Here is a 24,925-nt window from a genome sequence, read left to right as displayed (position 1 = left end):
CCTTTTTGCTGTAATAAAAAAAAAACACGCCTTTAGCTTGTTGGTATTATGAATTATACTGAAAATAGTTTATTCAGACTCGAATATAAATATATCAGTGGTGAACGTTCCGAGTAGGACTTTGAAATCTTACAATAAACTCGCTCATCTAAGGTAAATGATTAGAGTCAATATTACATTCTTAGTTTGAAGACCTGCAGTATAAAGTTTTACACATTTTCGAAGTCAGGCGGTGTTTCTGTAGTATACTGGAATACTATACGGCAATTATGAATTCGTACGCCATGTTGTCACTTCCAATCTGATTTCAAGCAAAAAATGAATCGTCAAGTATTGTACCAATCATATAATTCTAGTCAATATCAATATCGATTGATTCTACTAACACGAAAATACAGTTGAGTAATGAATAAGACAATTTTTCTCCAACGTTTGCATTATTTTAGTATATCTTGAATCAACTAAACCTGGTCCGTTCCGCGATAGTATCATACCACGATTCTGATTTTCATTTGCAACGTCAAGTACATACATCTATACAGCAGGATGAGTGAAAAATGTACTACCATGTATCGTTGTTCCTGTAGAATATTTCACTTTTCTAAATCAATGTAAGTTGAATTTTGTTCCGTTATGTAAGTGCATGAGCATGTTGTTTTACTTGTTGTAATTACTTGCTTCGGTCAATTATTTTAGCGCCAAGTTGCATGTGAGTTTACTTTCCACCGTATTGATGGTGTTTCAGTCCGGTAATGATAGCAATTACTTAGATTGAGCCACAGATCTGTATAAATGAGCTAGCTTTGCAAGTTCAGTTAATCCCATGTACTTTCAGTTTTTTTTTCATAGAATTCTTACATCCTCCAGCCTGGAACAAAATATCCCTGATTGAACATGATCAATATGAAAATTTCTGATTGTTGTCCTCGAATTATTTATTTGTGTAACCAAATGGCGTATATGTGAAATTTACAGCATGACAAACGTCCCTGTAATTTCCCTGAGATTGATGTACAAATAATCGATTTTTCATCAGTCATCTTACCCACGCATTATACATATTATAGGAAGCGGCGGTGTCATGAGTCAGTCTGGTTCCCAAGATGATGGCGAATATGAAGTTATCATTGTCGGTGAAAATAATTCTTCCATATTGGCTGACCATGAAGTTTCCTCGAGTGGCCCCGCATCTATCAAGGTAATTCATGTAATCGAATAATCGGATTAACATTTAGCGCCACCACGATATTTACTTTATGTGCGCACACAACCTCCTCCATTCTTCAAGTTATTAAATGTGTCTCACATATTTATATGTTTATTATATATTGTGCACAAATTAAATAATCATGGCAGCTGCATGAGTCCTTACATGATTCCAAAGAAACAGATATACATATGCAACTGTCTGCAAACCGTGCGCAGTTTTACGAAGTTTCTTTATTAAAATTTTACGTATATTGTGTATCAAAACTCAACTTCCACACAATTCAATTTGCCATGCTTACGACAGAGATATTTAACAAAAATCAAGCTATTGTATCCCTATAAACTTTCTATTATAGTTCTAAAACGTAGTTTTACCGGATTAATAAGAAGTAATAATGTTTGTACTAATAATACTAGTGCATTAGAAGCAGATTCAATTAACTAGATTAGAAACTATTTGACAAACTTTACTCTATGTTCCTATAATATTCTGTGATATAGTTAATCGAACATATTAGATCAGAAATTGAAGTATTCCAGTTGTAACTAAAACCTTATCAATACTTAGTTTGAAAATCGTTGTCTAAATTCAGTAATTAACGCAGCATAACAAGCATCTTATGTGTAGAATAGTACGACGTGAATGTGTAATTAATTTTTATACTTACACTGGGAAAGGGAGTAAGAAAAAAATTATTTGGTTTTGAAAAGAACTATCTGTCGAAGAACAACGTTTAAATTGGTCCACAAGTCCGGTTTATTTACTGAAGCAGGTATGGCATTTTTCCTTGACTTATCTGATAACTTCCTTTGCTTGCATTGCTATGCGTACTAACTACCGGTTCTGAAGGGAGGTCATAGTGGCGTACCTCGGTCACGGACTATCCTGGAGGACAATTACGCCTTACCTGACTCTACGCTTGGTTATGCTCCAAGACCTGAGCCACTCCCAAGAAATATTCAGGTATAAAAAATTTGGTTGGATTCTACGTTCCTAAAAAAGATGGCGAGAATTTTTCACAACTTTGCTACAGCTGCTTCAAAGTCTACCTAAACAATCATAACAAATTTTCGGATTTCAATTAAAAGTGTTATTTTTCGGTTAATTACCATTAAATTTTGCACGAAGTTACCAGTTTCTTCATTGGTGTAAATAAATATCACACATACACAGATTTATACTTGCATCGAAAGTAAGTTTTTTTATTTTTCAGGCTTACATAGCGATGAAGTGCTTTATTTATTCTACTTGTATTTGATTAACGGTTTTTGTGTGAGATGTGTATTACTAATCGCATGGATATTCGTTTACAATTCATAGGTTTATACAGTAATTTCAGAGTGAAACTAATTGATTGCCATATTATAGAAGTTTGATACAATAATTAATTTAGTTGAATGTCTTGTATAAGAAATTTGAGAACTTTAGAAGATTTCTTAGTTACAGTAATACAATTACATGCTTTTGCCTGGAATAACGTCGAAGTACGGTATACAAAGTTTACTTTGCAGATGCCAGTTGCGATTATCTTTCTCAATTCATCAAACTGTTGTATAAGATAGGAGTAAAAAGGTCCACATATTCGCGTTGAACTGATGGAACGTCTACTGAATTTTATTTTTGTTCATTGTAAAATCTTAGGATGTTACACCATGCAATTTTCCGCTTGTTTGCACAATCACTTACGTACAGATCGATTGCACAAAGAAAGATCAAAGCAAACAGATTTTTCATGATTTCACCGAAGTTGGAAATTTAATCAACTATCAAGAGTTAAATTTAAATCCTATCTTGTTCATTCTTTATTAGAGTAACGACTCAAGCGAAGAAACAATACACCAGAGTAATATGACCGCGGATCCCAGTCCTTCGGAAGCGACTACTGATAACGAAAACAAGCTTAATTCCTCCGAAGATGCTTGGACCGATGTCAATCTCAATGAAGATGGAGATTCCATTTCTGCTACAAATCCAAGAGAGGATCCACGGAATATTCATAATATTGCTCACTCGCGGGGTGAGAAAAATAATTTCAACACACGTTTCAGCTTGTTATTAGTTAATCATCTTGTTCGATCCCCCAGTTTTATGTATTGTTCTTTTTCGTTCTTTTCAGGCGATATTCCCGACAATGAAGGCAATGGCTTGGACCAGGAAATGTTGGCTAATACTGAACGTGGTGAAAAACCAACAGCTGAAATATCGGTTGTACGAGTGCCAGATAGATTGATGATGACAGCGACATCGCCGCGGCCTGACGATCTGCCAATTAAAGGACTGGTTGATCATCTTCCTATACCAACACCATCGCGAGAAGCTTCGCTCACACAAAAGCTCGAAATGGCCTTGGGCTCTGTATGCCCACTACTCAGAGAAATTATGGTGGATTTTGCACCATTCTTGTCAAAAACCCTTGTTGGCTCACACGGACAAGAATTGCTTATGGAGGGCAAAGGTTCGTGTAAAGTTTAAAATAAATTGATAAAACCTGCGAGTTTCTTTTCGCGAATCTTTTCCACGATTGCAACTAACGTTTCAGCACGAATGCGCGTTGATTACTTTACTCGAGAAATCATGTTACAACATTTTTCCGTCTACTAAACACTGCTTAATGTATTAGCGTTACATTTTTATGGCTATAACTTAAACTTATAACACTCTCAGTTTATTGTCTCAAGGTCTTCTTGTGTAACGTCAGCGGCAACCTTATTGGTATGCATTTAATGTAGGATGGATGTCTGGACATGAGAAATTAAAATTCAAGTCGTGAAACGAATGACAGTAAAAGTACATTAAAATGCACCCTTGTCCGAACATTGAACTGAGAGAGGCCTATAAAATCGTGTCTAGTCGGCGAGATGCATTAATTTTACATTTTTTTCCTGTCCTCATTAGGATTGACCACCTTCAAGAACAGCAATTCCGTTGTGGAACTTGTCATGCTGTTGTGTTCGCAGGAGTGGCAAAATTCTTTGCAGAAACACGCGGGTCTTGCTTTCATTGAACTGATTAATGAAGGAAGGTAAGTCAACAGTCACGGCTCAATTTCATCACCGACAACATACCTCCGCTTATTTTACTCATATGACGTGAACTGAATCTGAAAATGTCACTTATTTTTATAGGCTGCTATCTCACGCCATGAAGGATCACATAGTTCGGGTAGCAAATGAGGCAGAATTCATCCTGAACAGGATGCGAGCCGATGACGTACTTAAACACGCCGACTTCGAAGTGAGTAGTCTCGAACTTTATGTGTTCTAAATTATATTGTTGTGAGTCAAGCTTAGAAATTGCCTAATCAATCAATTTTACAACTTCCGTTGACAGTGAATTATGCCTCACCAATTCGAGCCTTTGACTAAACTCATATAAAGTAGTTTAGGTTTAATTTTTCCTTGTGGCAAGCCACCAAGAGACATCTTCATATGAAATATACTATTATTTCACACTTCTCACATTTTCTACTAAACACAAGTACTTCGCTAATCAAAGGTAACTCGTATTTCAGTCGCAGTGTGCTCAAACTCTTTTGGACCGTCGAGAAGAGGAGCGAATGTGTGATCACCTAATAACGGCAGCTCGAAGAAGAGACAACGTGATCGCAAGTCGAGTTTTAGAAAAAGTTCGCAATATACTGTCCAACAAACATGGTGCCTGGGGATACATGGACCCGATGGCAGCAAGGTTAGACTTAGTAATCTCTTTCTCTTTCCTCTCACGCTAGAGAATCCCTAACCTTATTTATTCGCTCATCGTCATCAGGATGGCAGAATTCTGGAAACTAGATGCTTGGGAGGATGATGCACGGAGGCGAAAACGTTTCGTGCACAATCCGCTAGGCTCTAGTCATCCTGAAGCCACTCTCAAGGCAGCCCTCGAACACGGTGCACCTGAAGACGCGATTCTTCAAGCTCGAGAAGAATTCCATGCTCATCTCGCTGCTTCACGAGCTCATCAGCAGCAAATACAATCTGCAGACCTCATGGACGACAGTGAATTACTCTCGGACGACAGGGACCTTGACAATGATCTTACGGGTAAGTTGACTTCAGTGAAACAGACTGACGGTTCAGTTATAATTGAATTTATTCCAATTAGTTGTGTATTTTGCATAACGGTGCAAGTTTTATATCGTAATCAAATTTTTTAGTGAAAATATTCACCAACGCTATTCGGTACAAACTTTATAAATATTTCAACGTCATTCACAGGCCCAGTGAACATTAGCACGAAGGGCAAACTGATAGCACCAGGAATTGTGGCGCCGGGTATCATCTCTGTCACATCTACGGAATTATACTTCGAGGTGGACGAGGACGACCCCGAAATAAAGAAGATCGACACTGAGGTGAGTTTTTTTTTTACATAATATATATGGATACATACAGCGAATAGCCGTTAGAGCAATTGAATTTGTTGGCAAGGGGCGAAGTCTCGAGTTTCAACGTCGCGTTGATAGATTTTCGTCAACCGGCTGGAACGTTATCGCGCAATTGCGGCTCACCTGCGGCAAACGGGCGCATTCGGTCGTTCCAGGAACCGTCCAGCCCGACTGCTATACATGTATCCACCTCGAGTAATCTAGATAATTAATTACTCACCTCGTTTTCAGCTCATTTAGATAGCGCCTATTAGAGATGCATTTGGAACGACCTGTTGCCTCGAGTTAACTTATCTAGTTGAAATACGGTCGCGCTTCTCGCCTAGCGCGATAAAGTCGTTTTCTGAGCTTCGATACTCACCGCGCACTTACACTCCGGAGTCAAATCGACGGTTTAAGTTCTCACTATATTCGTAAACACGTAAAATGAACGAACAAATGGACAATATTGAGCATCTAAATTCGTTAACTAGTGGAGTGAAATCGCGCTCACTGTTTACCATCGATGAATTAGACGCAGAGTTTCAGGCACATGTGAGAAGTCCGAGAAAAGGTACAAAAAATTCGAAAGGAAAAAAAATGTGTATACGATACGTAATTACCGTGAAATGTGGCCCAATTAGCTTGACGACCGTTGACCCGGGTCAGTGTCTGCCTATTAATGTTTTTTCCTCCAAGTCTGAGGCTTGTGTACACTTAAACCTAGATCCACGTCTTCGTTCGAGCGATCCGTCCGATTGCTGTTGGAGCCGCCACTACGTTAAAAGAATCGTCAAGACCCATGGAATGACTTGCGATTCTTTTCTACACGGGTTTTGAACCGCCCAATATCCCACGATTCGGTAGCCCGACTTCTTCATCGGTCAGAAACCTCAAACCGAATGACCTCCTTCAAGATTGATTGTCGAGCCTTCCAAACAATCTCATGCTACTTCCACCCGCTACATAGCGAAATTCTTCCAAAGATGAATAATTTCTATAGATACACCTAGAAAAAGGGATGGTAGAAAAACTTGGCAGACTAATTTTTGCAAAGATACAGTATCCGGTTATCTACACTGAGTTTGAAAATTCTACCAGGTTCATAACTGCGCAGCAACGAGTCTCCGCCACGTTCGGTGCATATGGTAGCCGATTTCGTATAACGAGGAATATTAATCACAGAGGAACGGGGAACGGAATTTGAATAAATGCGATCCATAAGTGATGAGACGTGGCAAAAGCTTCCTGCAGCACCGACTCCGCTCGCTCGTGAGTTGAACAGGCGCCGCGTTCTTGTCTATCAATATCTGTAATGGGAGAAGAAAGGCTTCTTCTTCTTCATCTTCTTCTTATAGGAAGGGAGACGCTGCGGTGGCAGCGGGCAAAGCGGGGTCCCAAGATCGTAGTTCTGGTGGGGACGGACGATTATCATATATTGCCCGTAGATCTCTCGGGTTTGTTTAACTACGGAATAAAACAAACAGAGGTGGGCCCCATGGGGCTGCTGCTCTTCAGGGTCGGCAATTATGAGCCCCCCGTGGGGCCCGATATCTATCTACTCCTGCCTTCTCTCTTCCTCCGGGTTTTTTCAAACTTTTTCTCAGAGACGACTACCCGCGCCTCTCTCTCTCTCTCTTTCTCTCTCTCTCCTCCTCTCTCTTGGTTCCGGCTGTGCGATATTCTCTGGAATGCACCGCTTTATTGCGAATCAAATCCTTTTCCTGCGTGTGAAATCTTCGGAATATGCGCAATGTTTCTTTTTTTATGTCTATCTTCTACAACTAAGACGTGCCTTGAATTTCAATTTATGGATCCATGGGGATTATACTTGCGCGCGATATTTGTTGTAATTGTTTATTTCATTGCGGTCGCTTCCTTTGATCGGTGAATCTCCTCGGGGGAATATTGATGAGGTAAAGATAAAAGAAAAAAAAAAAAAAAACAATTCGAGCGAGGAAGACGGAAGATGCGTATAGGTGCCTGTATTATAAGCAGCTGAAAACAAATGCCGCCTGTTAAATAATTCCGTCGGCATAATAATTCCTCATTAGAAATCAACCGCGATACAAATGATCGTGGGTTGTTTTAAGACTTTCTATTACATCGGCACTCGAGTCAAGAGAGTGATGTATTGGAACCAGTATTGAAGCTACAGAGAAACATCGGAGGCCAATCAATGAACGGTGACGTAATGGGCCGATTATTCTTACAGTGTTATCGAACCGGATAAAAAATATAAACGATTAAAATTAAAAAAAATAAAATAATAATAATAAATATTAAGAAATAAGAATAAACCAACAAGAATCGGTATCGTTCGCGTCCATTAAAAACGCGATTAGAATTCAATGAGCACTTAAGAACAATATTTAATTCCGTGAAATCATATTACAAGCGTCTGCGGAAAGAGAGACGGGTTTTTGCCCTCAGTGAGTACGGGAAAGAGATGAGAGGAGGTGGAAAAAGTTTATAATTCGCGTCGCACCGCCATAATGTGGATGTATATAATAACAAATCGCGAGGCATAAATCAATTCGAAGAAGCCAGAGGGCCGCGGGAAGAAGGTAGTAGTTAAAGGTTTGCTTAAGTGATTGTAAGTCGACTAGAAGAAGCGCGATCGGCGTCTGGCGGCGGTCACCCCGCTGAGGTTTGACCGGTGCCTCTCTCTCTCGGCTTACCCCGGCTTTTATACATATAATGGCTTGGGTAAACGTATTTATCGTGATTTATCGTTTACACGATATATCCTCTCCTCTCTTTACTTCTTCCTCGGTGTATACATACTATACGTATACCGCACGTCCTCACGATCAGCGCCGCTCGATAGACCGACGATCTAACAGCGTGCTTGAATTATTAATTGATCTCGTGCATGGCACTATGCAGCATGCGAAGAAGACGGAATAGGTCGAGCCGAATTGAAAATTTTTCAAATCTTCAAACACCTGGACTCGATCTTTGGCTTATCGGTCGATAATGTATAAAACTTCGTCGAATTCGTTGACGAAAGTTATGAAATTCTTACGCGACTCGATTGATTAATTAAATCCGATGACCGGGGAAGCCGGATTCCCTGGGGATCGGGTAAGAGAGAGGCAGATCGGCAACCGGCATACCAGCCCACCCGCATTTGCCTCCGAAACCTGTTGGCGCCTAAACCATACCGAACCATACCAAACACAACGTTCCGGTACATGCGTGTATATAGGCATGCTCGCGTGTATCGGAGACTGAGAAACACTCCTTGGTCCGGGCCATGAACCCCCGCTGAATATTGAAATAAACATTCTTTCCTACATCTCTTCGCCATATTCGATTACAGATTCATATTCGTAATATACCTACGCCAAGTCGACCTTTCACTGTATTTCTTGTATTAAATTGTTGTACACAATTTTACTCGATAATCGTGTAAACTAACTCGTTGAAAATATTCGGATTAATTATTTTTATTAATTACCATTAACGATGTTCTGCGGGCAGTAAAAATATTCGTTGCAACAATGAAAAAAAAAAAAAAAAGGGCAGCATCGACAGCAGAATTTTTCAATCGACGTTACGAAAGTGAACGTAAATTATTAGTTTCGTGTGGATAGAATATTTAATTGAAAGATTTTTCTTTCGAATATATATGAATAATATTACAGGGAACGGGATCCTGTAACGGAAAAATTATCATCGTATTATAATATTGTTTTCAAACATTCTAATAAATAATATACTAATCGTATAAATTTTGAGCGAATAAGTGCACGCATAGTATACGTATGTATAATATAAATACGTGCGTATAATTAAAGTCGCCCTTCCTCTTATCACGGTCATGTATACTTATGCGCAGGCATGAATATATGTATGATACCGTGGATGATGTATTGCCAGTGACGTTATAATAATGCAACTATAATTACTCTGTCTGAAAGTCTGCGGCAGAGCCAATCCTTGCACCCATCACACATACGCTGGTTCCCCCCCCCGCATACAACCATCGCTGCTGAATATAATAATACGCGAAGAAGGATCATACATGCCTACGGTTTAAACACACGGGAATTTTAAATGCTGCCGCAGTTATGTACCCGGGGCTGATCGTTTTATTGCGCAGACTTCTCCCCGGCGTTCACGAGATCCGCGTGCGGTTATATCCTAAAACTCGTCGAGCATATCGTAAATAAATTTCAAAGGACACACCGTCAAGTCTCGTTGTTTTTCTTCCAAGATTTCTCTGGTTTCGATGTCCGCTTGAAAATTCGGTGAAACGGCATAAACGGATTTAACGACGAAGAGGAATGAGTCAGCCGGACCGAAAACCTCGAGTACCGGATTAAACGCTCGGATTTATCCACCGACGTGCGAAAGCGGCTCAATAACACGGGGACCAAACAATGCCGGGGTCTTAACCCTTCGGGCACGAGATCCTGCGGGCGGAGGAGGCACCGACTAGGCGGTTAGTCCGGTAAACATCCATCAATCCGGGCGCTGGCGAAGACGATGCAGGTCTCACCGTTCCGTGGGAGGAAAGGAGGAGCAGGACGAGGCAGAACCAGGCTGGACCAACAACGCTGATCACTGCTATTAGCCCAGGCATCGCTCCGGTGGTCCGCCAATCTTCGGGGTACTTCATCATATCCGTACCTCGGCCTGCCCTCCTCCCCTCATCCGAGGACTTCAAGAGGTGCTACTAACCGCCATCTACCTGCAAAAAACTATTTTGCCAAATGGTCTTATTTTCTTACACTTGTTTTTGATAACCGGGAAGAGTTCCTTCGGACCTCAGTCTTCATCTACCGTCCACACCCTTCCTATCTAGGAACGGTCATAAAGCGACGCTCGGGTCCGTTCCGGTTCGTGCCAAACGCTCCTTTTTTTTTTTTTTTTTCTTGGTATATGTTTTTAGGGTAACGTCGGTGAGATCCTCTCATTACCGCCGAGGCTGGGAAAAAAATTGGATGTAGGTTTTTTTTCACCAATTATAAAACTTGGGGTTTACGCTTTTTCCCGAATTTGTAGGCTCAATTCGTTTCATCGCTTTCGGAGGTTTCTTCTTATACATAAACCTCTAGAAAATCTTCGACCGCACCAAAATGCTGGAAAATGTAATGCTGCGAGCAGCGAAAGGTGCAGACCGATTAACGAACTCTCAGTTCGGGTGGCTGTAGCCTCGTAATTGGTAGATTATTTTCCCTTTTCGCGCGAGCAGTGGCCGTTCGGTATGAGCCGACGATTATTAACTGTATCCAGCAATTAGGCCCCGTGAAAGAGGCGATGATAGATACGCTAGTGGTAGGCAACTGTCCGGCATCGAGTAGTCGTGGCTGTCAGCAGCTGCCGAAGATGGCTCTTGGCCGTTGGAGTCCTCGGACATCGAGGGGCCGATGTCCGCCGGGCGCCCGTTATTAACTTGGCCATTTGGCACCCAGGGGAAGGCCCACACTCCAAGGCGCGCGACCTGGCGCGCCGGTCTCGAGTGTGGAACGACGTTGAAACGCGGAGAGGAGAGGAGACGAGAGGCGGGTATCCGACCGGTCGACGATCGGTCGGCCCGACGACCGGCGAGCAGGCGATCCTCCGCGTGACGGATGGCGCCCACCTGTGGATTCATTCACTAATCTGTTCCCTAAGCAAACAACCCAAACACACCCCGTCATTACCGCTGACGGCATAAGTAGCGCCCCTCCCCTGCGCCGGATCCCGCTTCTTTTCTCCTACGTCCTCTCAGCCACGGATGCGATATTTATTGGCCCGGAGGATACAGCCGGAAAAAATTTTAAAAAACAATTTATTAGGGATAAACCTCACCTTCCAGATACACGAAACATCCTGCCTAACAAGCAGGGCAGCGGGATTCGATACCCGAGGTTCGTGCATCGCGATTTTCGTCATGCTTTTCTACACCTCGGTTTCGCGTGTAGACTCTCGGAATTGTTGAACGTCCGTGTTTTTTACCGGATCCAGTCGTTGTTATTAGATACACTGGCGCGTATGGAGCTCGATAATTGGCGCGTGAAATTTTTACCGTTTAATCGACACTAATTTTTCAATGATTCAGTCACGTTGTACCGTTTACAGATTCGAAAGGATATTCGTCAAGTTTTGAAGTCGATTGAAAAATATCAGTGCGTCAGGTTTACGGTTTATATATATTTAACGAGACGGAATTTCGAGATGAAACTCTCCGGGTTGCGAGTCAGGGACTAAAATTTGCAATGATTTATGAAAACCTTTTCCTTTTTTCATTGAAAATTTAACTAAGAATCCCAATCTCGCAATTTTACATTTTTATAAAATAGAATTAACTGCCGGTGTGAATAAGAATGATGGAACTTATCGAGACATTCCCCATGAAATGTGATTCATGATTTCGGATCACTGAAAAAATTTTGAGTCCAAATATACTCCCCGTCTTGTTGGTTTCGACACGGTGTTGTATAACGTGTCATTTACCTCCTAATGTAAATTCGTTGTAAATAAGAAAAAGAAAAGTAATACATTCACTCACGAACAAGTCAAATTATGCAGAGAAAATTCCTCGGATGATCGATAAGAGCAACAATGTTGAACAGCGTAAAGCTTTCCCCATAAAAGATTCTCATGTATATTACATCTGTTCTAACTCTTTCTCGAGCGCACGCGCGTCAAACCAGCGAAGGTAAAAAGATCCGAAAAATTCGAAACGGTGATCCGATGGCGTCTTTCGTTCCCGAAGTCGACGGTAGTCCTCATCACGTACGGTTCTGGTCAGAAGAGCCCTCACCGCGGACTGAAGGCTCTCGTTCATTCCTCTCCCTGACTCTCGACTCGGTAAACGTATGGGTCTAGCCTATAATTAAAGTATCCACTCTCTGTAAGTTATTAGGCCGAAGATCTCGCAGGAGTCAGGAGTCAGAAGTCAAGACTCGGGGCTCGGGGCTACGCAGGCAACAAAAGTCCAGCTCGCATCGCGCGTTGCACATTTGAATAACGTTCTACATGTTTTTTTCACCGGGTATACAAGCTCTCGTTTGGCCGTTCGCGTGCTCTACCATTTATAAAAAAAAAAAAAAAAGAATAAAAAAAAACAACCGCAGCGAGTAAAACGATGCTATCGTTTCGCGCGGTGAGTGCCACGCGATATTTACTTGAGGGCGAACAGAAAAAAAGAAAATTTAACGGCAAAAATTCGTCATTCGATTCTTAGTCGATGCAAAAGCTGTTTTTTTTTTTTTTCGTTGTACTGGCTTGCAAAGTACAACTGATTGCGAACTAATGGCGAAAATGGCACTGAATTTTACTCTAAACACTTTGGACGTAAATTTAAAAGACGTGACTTTTAGTAAGGATCATGGCTACGGTTTGATGGATCTAACTGACGCAGACGAGAGTTGGAAAGCAGGTATGTCGAAAAGAAAAGTGTCGATGAGTCCGAGAGATAGGAGTAAAAAAAATGGGAGACCGCATGTTGCGGAGAGGCTCCTCGAGTCGAAATTTAGCGCCTAATTTAAACCTTACGTAGGGATTAATGACAGTAAAGTAAGTTCTCGCATCGTCTACAGAGAGTGTCAAATTAGGGTTTGGTACTTTAATTTTTAGGAGTTGGAGATTCAACGTAGGGTTTGTTCTGAAATTTTTAAATGTTGGAGGGTTGGCTCAAGATTTCTAGGTTCAGTTTCCTTCAAAGAGGATTTACATAAACCTTGGCAGGGTCAAACGTAGGCGCTAAATTTCTACCGGGTCCTAGTTAAAACTATACCTCGTACCGGTATCCTATAATTTAGTGATTATTTCGACAAGGGTATGATTTTCCAACAGGTTACTGGTCTTCCCGGCTATTCTTCGCTAAAATATATCTATTTAAATGACCGATTAAAGGATCCGTAATAAATACATACTTTATCTCCTTAGAATTGTCAGACTTGATGCGTGAAACACTGATGAACAAAATACATATCCGAATTTGGATAAAATGGTATTGGTAATGAAATTCAGCAATGATTAAACGCATTTTAACTGTGAGTGTGAGTAATAGTAGATCTACGATTGGCGTTTGTCCATTGTGACGAATTTCTATCCATCAACTACCGCCAATCGTTTTATGTCGCTTGACAAAATCGAGCTATATATACTGAACAGTTTTCAGTTTCCCAGGATAAGTGTGAACAACGACAAGGTGTTCAGCGGTTTTAAGGAGAGGGTTCGAATTGAGGAACCTCGAACCTAATAAAGTGGGCATGATAATCCGTCGGGCAGCTACCAAGTATTATTATACCAACAAGCCTATAATAGATACAATATGAGGATGAATTACGGTAGCCGAGCGACTACAGTGTCCCGTAGAAAATCGTTTAGGATGACCATTCAGGGTGCCGGTTTGTGGGTGGGATGAGGTCAGGCCCAGTTTGACTCTAGGGCCTTCTTTGGGTCCTAGAAGGGTTCGAATGAGAGGGGCTCAACTGACGCGAGCTTCTTGCTTTGACCGAAGTCTCGTGGGAATGATTAACCGCTTGTTAAAACCCCTTTGAATTAGAGGCTCGGATCCGATTTTCAACCAGCAACGAGCTCGGGATCACCTCTGAGGCCCAAATTGTCCCTCCGTACTAAAACTGGGGCCCAGTGCCTTCACTTGCTCGAAGCTCATTAACAGCGACCAGGTATTTCCCAATTCCGGAGTGAGATTTACGATCGACTTGACCTCGTACGAGTATTTTATCATACGTTTATTATCGTTTAACAATGTTCTCCGTAACGCTTTCTGTAATTGTGAATATCGCCGCTATCCTGTATTTTAATTAACAACGAAGAACAGCACCAAGGAGGGATATTATTTTTCTGTCTACCCGTTTCCCGGTGTAAATGTCTCCCCTCATCTCGGATATCCGGAGGACGAAGAAAATAACGAGAAATCACGTTTCGCCATTGAAATTCCGCAACCCGTCCAGCACTCCGGCACTGAATAGCGCGTCGATTGACCCGCATTTTGCCTAATTACGTGGCTCAGGCTCCGTACTCTACGTGTCCGCCGTAATGGGCATAAACTACAGACACAACCGTGCGAGTGGAAGTGTGCGGAACATACGGACACGCCAGTCGGTCGAAAGGCTCGGCGAGGGAGGCAAAATAAAGGAACATGCAGGGAAGCGGGCTTGGCCCCGCGGCTAGAGGCGCAACGGCCGCTGAGTTATGGCGCAGGTTAATTATACAAAACATTCAATTATGCCCACCAACACAGCCCGACCGACGGTCTCCGTGTGGCTCACCTACGCCGGCTATAAACATAGCTCCGTTGAAAACTGTGCAGGTTCAGAAAAAAATCGTAGGATCGTTTTCCATCCGCGGGTTGCTGGGATTTATCAGCGTTATTCCGTTGGAATCGCGGAAACGCTGGAAGCAAACCCGTCCTTTAAATTTCCCGGGCTTCGCCGATGGAACGTTGTTCGCGTCCGGCGATCGGGCCCGATTCCCGTTTCTGGACTCGCGGGGGGAGCTGGTTCCTCCATTTATCATTGGACAGATCGTTGGCGTGCCTTTAAGTTAAAACAAAGACCATCCGAGGTTTTGAGGAGGGTTTGCTCGAGTCGTGGTGGGGGGCTGGGGCCCGACGGACCCCGAGTAGGCCCCATAACGCAGAGATTTTACGTGCCGGCGCCGGCGCCCCCTGCGGCCTCAGACACCGCCTTCCTACGTATGCACGTGTATGCATATGTATATATATATATATATCTCGAATCCTCGTGCTTTAGGAGCGGCCGAGTCTAGCTATCTTCCCGGCTATCACTGGCGCCTCTGTACCAGGAGGTCGTGGCCCCGGTGAAGCTCAGGCCCGCTTCTTGTCGGCGTTGACGCTCTTTTGACCGGGCCGAGTCTGACGCTGATCTAATTAAACTACCAGTCAAAACGAATGCGGAGAGTGTTTCTTGGAGAACGCGGGATCGGAGATGCGTCGAGGCGCGGTGGTCGAGTCCTGGGCCTGACGCTGAAGACCGTACCAAAGAAGCTCGCGGGAACACCGCAGGACAACGTCGCGTCGCAGTAAAATTGATATACGACCCCGGCTGCAGGACGGCAGCTCTCTTTATCTGCATATCTCTGGCTACAAAAGAACACACAAAAACACAAGAAAAGAGTACAAAAAAAAAACAAAACAAAAAAGAACAACGAAAAACATAAATTAAACAAATCTCTTTATCGCTAGCATATTCATTGTTTTATAGGAGGTGTGTAAAAGTGTCGAGTGATTAAAAACTCTTCTTGAAGCAAGGATGATTTAGGCGACGCGGGGTCTCAAAAACCACCAACCCGATGATCCGTCCCTCGTCTTTGTCCTTTTCTACTTTCTCGGTTTCTCTTTCGGTTCTATGCCGCGAAGACACCTGTAATGTAATTGTATCCCGCTCTCCGTGTGAAAAAGCGCGTGCGGCAATATTATACACGTGGAATATCAAGACACCGAGCCGCACACTCGAAACAGCCATCTTGCCCATACGGTCGCGGTTCAATCCCCAAGATCAGGGGAGCGCCAGCAATGTCGCCTTTATCGTCCGGTTCCCGCAGCTGTTACCTATTCCCACTTCTCTCTCACTTTACCCACTGCGTTAATAGCTCGTGCACTATACACCGTCCGTACTCTCGAACCCGCACCTGCGCCGCCGTTCCTAATTACGGACACGCCTATACTCACCCGCTCAACTTTTGTGCCTCCGAGTATTTGTTTTCGGACTTATCCCCAGGCATAGATTGAAAAATTTCGTTGATGATCGTTTCGAGTAACTTGGACCCAAGAACCGTTAAACTGGCGGTAACCATAGTTAACCAGAGGCTAATGGTATTCGTCATGATTGGGATTGGTTTGCCACATTGTCGCCACGGGGATCGACGAAAGGCGACGAGAATGTGGGTAAAACGTCAACTTTCTCGATCTCTGTGTTAGAGAATTTCCTCTCGCCTTGGTTCTCGGTCTATACCTCCTCCGCACGAAGGTGACCCTTGATGGTATCTGGCGTGGAAAGATACGGAGACGACGTCGCGCGACGTGGAGCGAGAAGGACGAAGGACGTGGGTCGGGAGTGGCGAGACAGCGCCACGTAGATTAAAACAATGCGTGGAGTGAGATAACGGGCCGGTCGGGACGCGTGACAGGTCATCCCTAACCTTTCCTAGACCCGGTCGAACCAGGCGGCGGGCTGGTGCGACTTGCCGGAGTGAGATCGGCCTGCGCCTAACGAAGACTACCAATAAATAACGCGGGAACCAGTCGGGGCTATCCTCCGGTGGGCTCTTCGCCCGGCGAAGACCGGACCGCATCATCCGACCCGGAGACAGGAGGCCGAGTCGGCGCACTCGAAGGCAGGGCACGAAGATGGATGTGCGCCGAGGCGCCGCCGTCACCTGGCGTCCTGGTTCCAGGGCTTCCTCATCTTCGCCGGCGTGGTAGTACGGCGATCGGGTCTACCTGCAACCAGACCATTTTATGCTTATCTCCTTCCCCTATCTTCTTCACGCTTATTATACCTCCGGGAAAACAGCCGCGCCGCAGCCCAACCCGGGACCCGATGGAACGAATCCTCTCCTCGTCGCCGGTTTGCGGTCCCTCCACCCTACGGATCAGGTGCTCCGTCGCGCGAACAACGCGATCAAGTTACCCGACCAGCAACAGCCTGCAACTATCCATCCGAACCGGCAAGGCCTCGGATTCCTCTTACCCGATTCCCAGTGGTCGGTCTTCTTCAAAGACACAATGATCCTCGGCAACTTCGCTGCAGACGCGAAGAAGCTGTGCATAGACTCCTGGCAAAGGAGTAAAAGGAGTGGGCAGCATCAGCATTCGTTTGTCCCTCGAAGGGACCTTCTTCTTTGAGCTTGAACAACCCGTAAGACGGAGCTCCGGAATCGGTCCTTTCGGAACTGACCTTGTTCACCGTTTCAATTTTCCCCCGGCATTTCGGAGTGCTCGACAACTTGCAAACGCTTCGAAGGAACGAGCATCCGTGGTGCTGAACGGTCCTTCTTCCTCTCCGCGAGTCTCGATCCGACCCGCTGGAATAGGAGTGAACCGTTTAATATAGGGAGGAAAAAGTTGGCTGACGAACTTCGTGAACGGATCTTCGCCTCCCGCCCGGGAGTCTGAGGACCGGGCCCCGCGACGGGTGGGCATTGTGCCCCACGGACCCCCGCGTTCATGGGCCTTTCTTCCATTCTCCTCGTTGGCAGTTCTCTCTCGTAACTCGTAAAGTCAAACGTTGACACTAACCGCGGGACGCCCGCCTTCTTCTTTTCAGCTTTACCAAAAACTTTCAAACAACCTTTTCATCCGTTATTATGTCGTTACTGTATCGAGTCCCAAATTTCCCCCGAATTTTTCCGGTATTTACAACCGCGTGTAATTGGGGCATACATTTTTGGTTGTTTCAATTAATATAGATTTTTCATTCGTTCGTATCCTGAGATGCTCCCGCAGTCGCACGCAACCGTCCATCTTGCGTTGCGCGCTTTTTTACCATCGAACATTCGCCGTTAACGCGGCCATGGACCGAGATCCACCGACGCCAGGTGAAGCTCCGTCAAATGCCGCGCGTAAGAGGAACTGGGCAAAAAGTAATCGACCATCGCCGAAGCCACCTCGTGATCGATGATTGCGATCGGATGAACTTTTTACCACCAAACAGCCCGTGAGCCATCCTAAACAAGACGCCGCGTGACACCGGACTCTAAGTATCGATCAAAATCAATTACGGTCGTTGAATATCGGGGAAAGAAGCGATGCGTCTTTGTGTGCAGCGTTCATCGAATAAGGACGTCCGATCCTCGATTGAGCGTCTGGAATTCGATCGTCGATTTCGTCAGCCTCGTATCGAGAGGATTTTTTCGAGCGTTGTTCGGGCAACGGCTAGATCCGGTCTAGAAAAGGCCCGCGTCCGAATCAACGTCCTTCGTTAAATCAGTGGTTTTATGCTGGTGCATTAGCAGATTTAACGACCTAATCAAAGCACCAAACTCTTTGGAGAGACCGCTGTCTGACACCAACCGACGCCTCGGGCTCAAAATGAATTCACGGCTAAGCAAACGATCCCTCTTTTATCTTTACCGAATCCGTCACGGACCTTCACCTCGTATCCTCTGACCATCTCTTCACTTGGCACAGTGTAAGTGAGGCCGGGAAGAGCATCTGAACTGCTTGTCTTTGGTTGGCGCATTGAAAATTGAAACTATTTACTACCAGCATCTGGGAAAAAGTGACGAAGAAACACTTTGGTAGGTGGATGCTTTTTCAAAGGTGTGTTCGTACGAGCTCCAAGCTTCATTCCGATTGATCTTTCATAAACTTCATCGTTAACAAGATATCCGTACGGTGTAATTTGGCAAATGGCAGGTACTTGCTTTGTAAGTAATCAGTGTAACTAAAAGTTGAGACAAAAAGGACGGCCTACTTTCCCTTTCCATTCCAGCGAGAATTGCAGCAGAGTGTAGTCCGAAACCGCGGAAGTTTCGTCCTCGCTTTTACTCTGTCGGCAGGATCAAGGGTCCCGCCACGCCCCTGCCCCGCCTTCTCTAATCATCGGCTCATTACTCATTAGCACTAATGAGACACACGCGCGCGCGCGAGCCCCGAAGTTCATATATAGGTATAAGAGACACATAAAGATACGGTGTAGCCATCGCGTCCAGCACCCACGCGATAATTATTTACTAGTCCGTGAGAACCGTCAAAAACTCTTTGCCGGGTCCGTTTTGCCGAATAGCGAATCTCATCTTCGTCATCGTCGTCGTCGGGCAAATCGCGTGTTGACGAATATGCGCCTCACTCTCCGTCAGCCTCTTTCACGATCCTCGTTCCTACACCCACCGCACAGCTTCCCATAAAACATGCCGTGACATCGGTGCTCGGCGAAGCGATCACGTGTGACGAGTGCTCGCGCGGAAGGAATGGTTTGGTGGTACTCGGTACGTCGCGACGCCCTGCATCCGTCACAGCCGTCGGTCCGTGAAATTAGCGCCACCTGCCACCCCAATGATCCCAGAACCCTGACTCATCTTCCTCCCTCTACGCGGCAAAGTCAGTCCAGAGTATTTAATGCATTTATAATATGAATCCCAATGACCCCTGACCGACCCCCTCTCACCATTCGTAGTCACATGTTATTACAAATTGAACAAGTGAGTCAAAACTTTGGTCCCACTACTGTCGCCCCAAGTCAGACAAAGATCTCAAGTTACCGAGAGTTTCTGCAACGCATCAATTATTATCGATTGAGCGAGGCGAGACGTTTCACCGTACGTGAATTTTTCGTAACGAAGCGAATTGGTAATACCTCGGCTCGTCCAGAGAAGGTGTCTTAAAACCGACTTAATTAGGACATAATCCGATTCTTGAATTAACCAGAAGATCTCCCGCTGTTAAATAAATAAGGAATCATTACATTACATTAGTCTGGCGTCCCTGACGCCAACGGGGGAAATGCGCGGCATGGTCGGGTCAGGCTGGGCTTGCTTTCGAGGAGGGTGGGTGGGTTGATGTACAAAATATAATGTGATTGTTTCCGAGCGAGCAGCTGCAGGGTGGAAGGACGGCAGGGGGCTTTGCCGGTCTTACTCCGCCGGTGATGACTTCATCCCCCGACTCGTTCGTGCAGATTCACCATCGCCGTGTTTCGCTCTCGTATCGTCAGGGCAATCGACCAAATCGAAAAGCAAATGTCACCGCGATGTGGGAAGAACGAGTTCCGCGTAGCTGCAGAGATTCGCTACCTCTAATGACGGAGATGAAGAGATCCGCGCGCGCTCGCGTGTGTGTGTGTGTGCTTTTTTTCAAAAGAAGGCCAATAACGTGAAGAGACCCTTCGACAAAGTGTGTTCGAACGACAAACAGGAAATGAAAAGCTCCTGTTTTCACGAGCAATAGGAAATAAGGGGTGACTCGAGCCGGGCCGCGATCAGTAAGAACAAAGCTTGCAGATAGGAACTCGGCGCATTGTACCGAGTTGTTTGTACCCGGTGCGTTTTGTACGCTGTGCCGTAAACTCGGGAGTTATTGTCCGCCGACTGCCTGGTTGCCAGGCTGGTGTACATTCAAGGCGGCAACGGGAAAGGATTACCGTAGAAATCCTTTAATGGCATTGTTCGCATTTGAATAACACGAAATATGATACGAGAGATTGGGACCGGGAGGATCGCGGCGACTGGATGCCAGGGGCTTCCTTTGCTTCGGGTATAGGGTTACCCCCCTTCGGTTATTCGGTTATGTTCCTCCGGATTAATTGTTGGCACCATGTTGATGCGGCGAGATATGTACGAGCCTAAAAATCCTTTCCTGGAATAGCCCAGACTCGCCCCTTGCTCCTCGTTCCTTCGGGATGCTGGATTCCCGAAGAAATCACAGTACACTGAGAGAAATTTTTAGTTCCTGTTACCGCTCAGTCCTTGACTATTTTCATTTTTTACCACAATCGAAAAATATTGTTCTAGGTAGAAAATGAAAATTAGTTTCGTAGCTGTTACCGGAAAGTCTAGTATCCGTTACTATTCTTTCTCATTACGATCGCTGTTGCTATATTTTCTGGTAACTGGTGCGAAAATTCAATGCTTGTGCAAGAATAAATTGACGTTAAAGCCATGTTTAACTAAAAAAGTAGAGTAAACCGCACAAACTGATTTTTGCGTTGTTTTCCAAAAGAGGATCGACGATAGCGCAAAATGGTTACGCGTACCTCGTTTTTCCTAATTCCAACAATATTGTAACAGCTTTTTTAACGATATCTGTTTTACTGAAATTTCCTAGTTACTATACAAATGAAATTTTTCTCAGTGTACGTGGGTACAGTACCTACTACTCGATGGTCAAATCTTTGGTCAATTCCACCCCGAAAACGTTTGAAATTGTAACTGTATGTACAATCTTTCAATCACTGAAAACTTGAACAACTTACTCAACTTTCTCGTGTCTTATTTCTGTTCTAGGTGAGTAATGCCAAATACATTTACGGAACTCACGATCGCCACCAGCGGCTACTCGGTGAGTACGTAAGCTATTATTGTGCGAGTTCGAAAGCGAGGATCGTGATCCGACTGGCGACGAATTTTCGAATGACGAAAAAAAAAGCAGCGAGCAAATCTGAAAAAAAGAAAGAAAAAAAATCGAAGCCCCGCGGCTGTTGTCTTTGAAGTTACGAGTGTAAACAGCCGATATGTGCTCAGCGAGTTTCCAAAGTTAAGAGCGCGAGTGATACACTCGAGATAGGGAAGAAAAAAAAAACAAAAAAAAAGGCACGGAGACAGAGAGAAGGGATTTTTTGGTGGGCAAAAAATGTAGCCTCTATCTCGTCTCTGCGGAGCGGGCGAGGGACGCGGGAGAATCTCGTGTATTGGAGGCGGTGATAATTCAAGCGAAAGGATGCATCCATCCTCTCTCCCTCCCTGCGCCTGGAACCAGGGACTCGAAAGACCCGAAAGCGCCCCAGAAATAGACCGATGTTTGCCGCTCTCCTCATCTTTCTCAGCACACTCGTCTTCCTCCTTCTTACGAGACGGTTCTCGGAGCTCCGCGTCCCTCGGGATCGAGCAGCACTTCCTCTCTTCCTCCAGCTTCGGCTTCGTACTCCAGCGAAAAGACCGCCCCATAAATCTCCGGGTAACGTCGGGGTGGGTGCAGGCCGAGTGAGGGGCCCGCGATCATCCCGGAACTAATCAAATTTCGATTCGGATTAAAACCGAATCGCGAACCACTCGGTCCACATCCAGTTATACCAGTCACGCTTCTCTCGACGGGAAGCCCGGAAATACTTGGACCGAAAGTAACGCGACCTCGTAGACTTGGGAAAATACGGGAATTGGTGGGAAAACTCGGTATTCGTATGACGGATAAAATCACCTTAACCTTACCTCGGCAATGACGCTGCGACGGATTTGGAGTGATGTAGAGTCGCGGTAGGCGCGTTTCTCAGTTTCACTTCCGCCGCTGGTTTGCGGTCTCTGCGTGCAGAGGCTCATCTCTCACCGGTGGCGAAGTTCGCACTTTATCTCCAAGTCCGATCCGGTCCGTATAGCTTATTTCATTTACAACCGAAATTAATCTTCCCACTCGAGGAGAAGGACACGTACGTAGCTTGTATCACTATCGGGTATACAACACCGAATATTTTACGCTCCGCTGCACGTGCACCGGAGTTATCTTCCAAGACGCGAAATCCACCATTCCGTATCCCCCCCACCCCCCGAGTCTGAATTCATCACGTAGTGAATTGCTCCGTACTGCTGCCAAGAATTCGTCCTCTTGGATTCTCGAATCAACTCTTCTTTGCTCGATCAGAGTAATTCCGAGTGCAGCGGAAAGCACTTGACTGCGTCTCCATAACGTCGCTTCGAGTGCGGGGAAGGAGCAGGAAAATCCGTCGTCGGAGTCTTCTTAATATTCGTCACTGTTATGAAATTTGATCCCCGACGCTTAACCCGTTATCTAAAACGCGATTTGGTTACAACCGAAGGGCGCGAAGCTCCCTCGAGTTCAATTTTCATCCCGCAGTCACTCGCTGCGTCGCAAGGTCGAAAGGGTTTCGCTGCAGCCTCGTAGAAAATTTATTATTGATAGCGTGATCGCTCTTTTAATTATACCATAAATTTTCGTCAGCCCTTTGCCTCGGAAAAGCACTCGGCGGTCTTGTCAAGCGAGATGTTCTTCTCTCGTTTCATTTCTCAAGTGTCTCATTTTCTTAACATATTTTTTCCGTTTTCCAAGAAGCCTTCTATGAGCGGCTTCGATCCTCGATGAATTTCGATATCGTGTACCCACTTTGTGCGAGCTCTTTTTCTCCCCCTTGTTTCTTGACGCTACAACTTTATCCATCTTCCGCACGCCATACAATTCTTCTCGGGCCTACCCACCTAGCGGACATCGGATACGTCGAATCGAGGGTCTCTGAGGAGAAGTTTCAACCATTTATATCAATTCAGAGCGACCTATACCGGGGTCCCAACCCTCGCGTTTCTTTTCTCCCGCGATGCAGCGCATGCAATATATAATGACGCCGGCAAAACGTGCAACAATTTATGTAATTAGGGATTCTTGTTATAAGCGACGGAGGGAAAAAATTTATACCAACTTGTCAGTTGTCAGCACCTGTCCAGGTAAGTGAATATCATAAGCCACGTAATTCAATAGATGTATACGCATATTAGATGTTTATTCATTTATTCCGAAGCGCGTCTATCTTTCTTTCGTCTATAACTGCTTGAAGGCGTGACAAAAAAAAAAACAAAAAAAAAAATACTCGAGGCTCTGTCAGTCTCGACAGATCATCACTGGGAATCCGTGAAAAATTGTCTCGAATTTTCAACGAGGTTTAAAACTAGCCAACTCTGGCTGTTAGCTTAAAAATCATGAATTTCGAAGCCAATTTCGATTGCGTAATAACCGTTATTACCCGTGTACAACGGTTTGTTTGTTTTATCCCCACGGTGCGATACTGCGTCACGTAGCACAGAGAAACATGGCCTCAGTATCGATCTAACTAGGAGTACTGTTCTAAGCGGACGGTAAACTTGTTCTGAAATAGATCTCCGAAGCTGCTTATAGAATCAATTTCATTGTGCACGATACTTGTATAAGTTCCACCGAAGTAACTCCCGACAACAGAACAGACCTAGAGGAGAAATTTTCCACAAGCGTCATGAAACGAGAAACGAAGATCGTTAGAAAAAATAATATTGTTAATTATTTCTACAAAAGTATAAAACAAACCCGTGCGCCCCGTTGATAAAATTCTACTTCAGATTGAATCTGGTCCGCGTCAAATATCGAGAGAAAAAAATTCCTCCCGGTAGGATTGATCGTTTTGTGAGGTAAAAGACCGGTCACAAAGTCTTCGAGACCGTGATGATTTTTTGTAAAAGCGTCGGAGCTGCACCGGGTGTAATTTAGTGAAGCAGGTTTCAACGCATTTGGTCGAATACGTCTTCGCCTGCGCCTCTCCTCCGGTTATGCGTGTCGCAACTCACGAGAGAGCGGTTTCGGTGTGCACCGAAAAACTGCAGCGCCCAGGGAGGACAGAAACCAGATCACCGGATGCCCCTGCAGCCGTGACACCCGATTCTCCCTCGCTTTCTCATCGTTGAACCGCAGACTGTCGTCACCCTCCCTCCTTATCGCTCTTATCCGCGTTTTATACCGCGTGCGGCAATTTCCCGGGCCGACAAACGCGTCTAATCGCCATTAATTGCCCGAGGAAGAAGATAACGACAGACCATGCGCCTAATTGCTCTAGAAGTGCGGACCCTCGGAGCTCCGTCTTTGAGATTAAGAATCGGCCTAGACGTTACTCAACGAAATTTCATCCCGAAGAGAGGTTTGGAACCGTGCTGATACTTACTCGGCTCGAAATCTGCCC

The 24,925-nt window shown here is 44.8% G+C and overlaps 1 protein-coding gene across 1 annotated transcript in view; it reads left to right on the top strand.

The window, feature by feature from the left end:
• rg (A kinase anchor protein rugose) overlaps window positions 1-24,925 on the top strand; it is a 157,525-nt gene that overhangs the window by 96,973 nt on the left and 35,627 nt on the right. The window contains exons 29-37 of the mRNA XM_046633230.2: window positions 1,068-1,198; window positions 2,060-2,173; window positions 3,020-3,227; window positions 3,327-3,665; window positions 4,106-4,232; window positions 4,336-4,444; window positions 4,722-4,897; window positions 4,976-5,250; window positions 5,425-5,561. Of these exons, the coding sequence (XP_046489186.1) occupies window positions 1,068-1,198; window positions 2,060-2,173; window positions 3,020-3,227; window positions 3,327-3,665; window positions 4,106-4,232; window positions 4,336-4,444; window positions 4,722-4,897; window positions 4,976-5,250; window positions 5,425-5,561 (1,616 nt within the window). The remainder of the gene's footprint in view (window positions 1-1,067; window positions 1,199-2,059; window positions 2,174-3,019; window positions 3,228-3,326; window positions 3,666-4,105; window positions 4,233-4,335; window positions 4,445-4,721; window positions 4,898-4,975; window positions 5,251-5,424; window positions 5,562-24,925) is intronic.

Source organism: Neodiprion pinetum, chromosome 6 (assembly GCF_021155775.2).
Source record: "Neodiprion pinetum isolate iyNeoPine1 chromosome 6, iyNeoPine1.2, whole genome shotgun sequence".
In the NCBI taxonomy this organism is placed as follows: Eukaryota; Metazoa; Arthropoda; class Insecta; order Hymenoptera; family Diprionidae; genus Neodiprion; species Neodiprion pinetum.
Note: the sequence above shows the minus strand (reverse complement) of the source record. Positions and strands in the feature narration are given on the sequence as shown.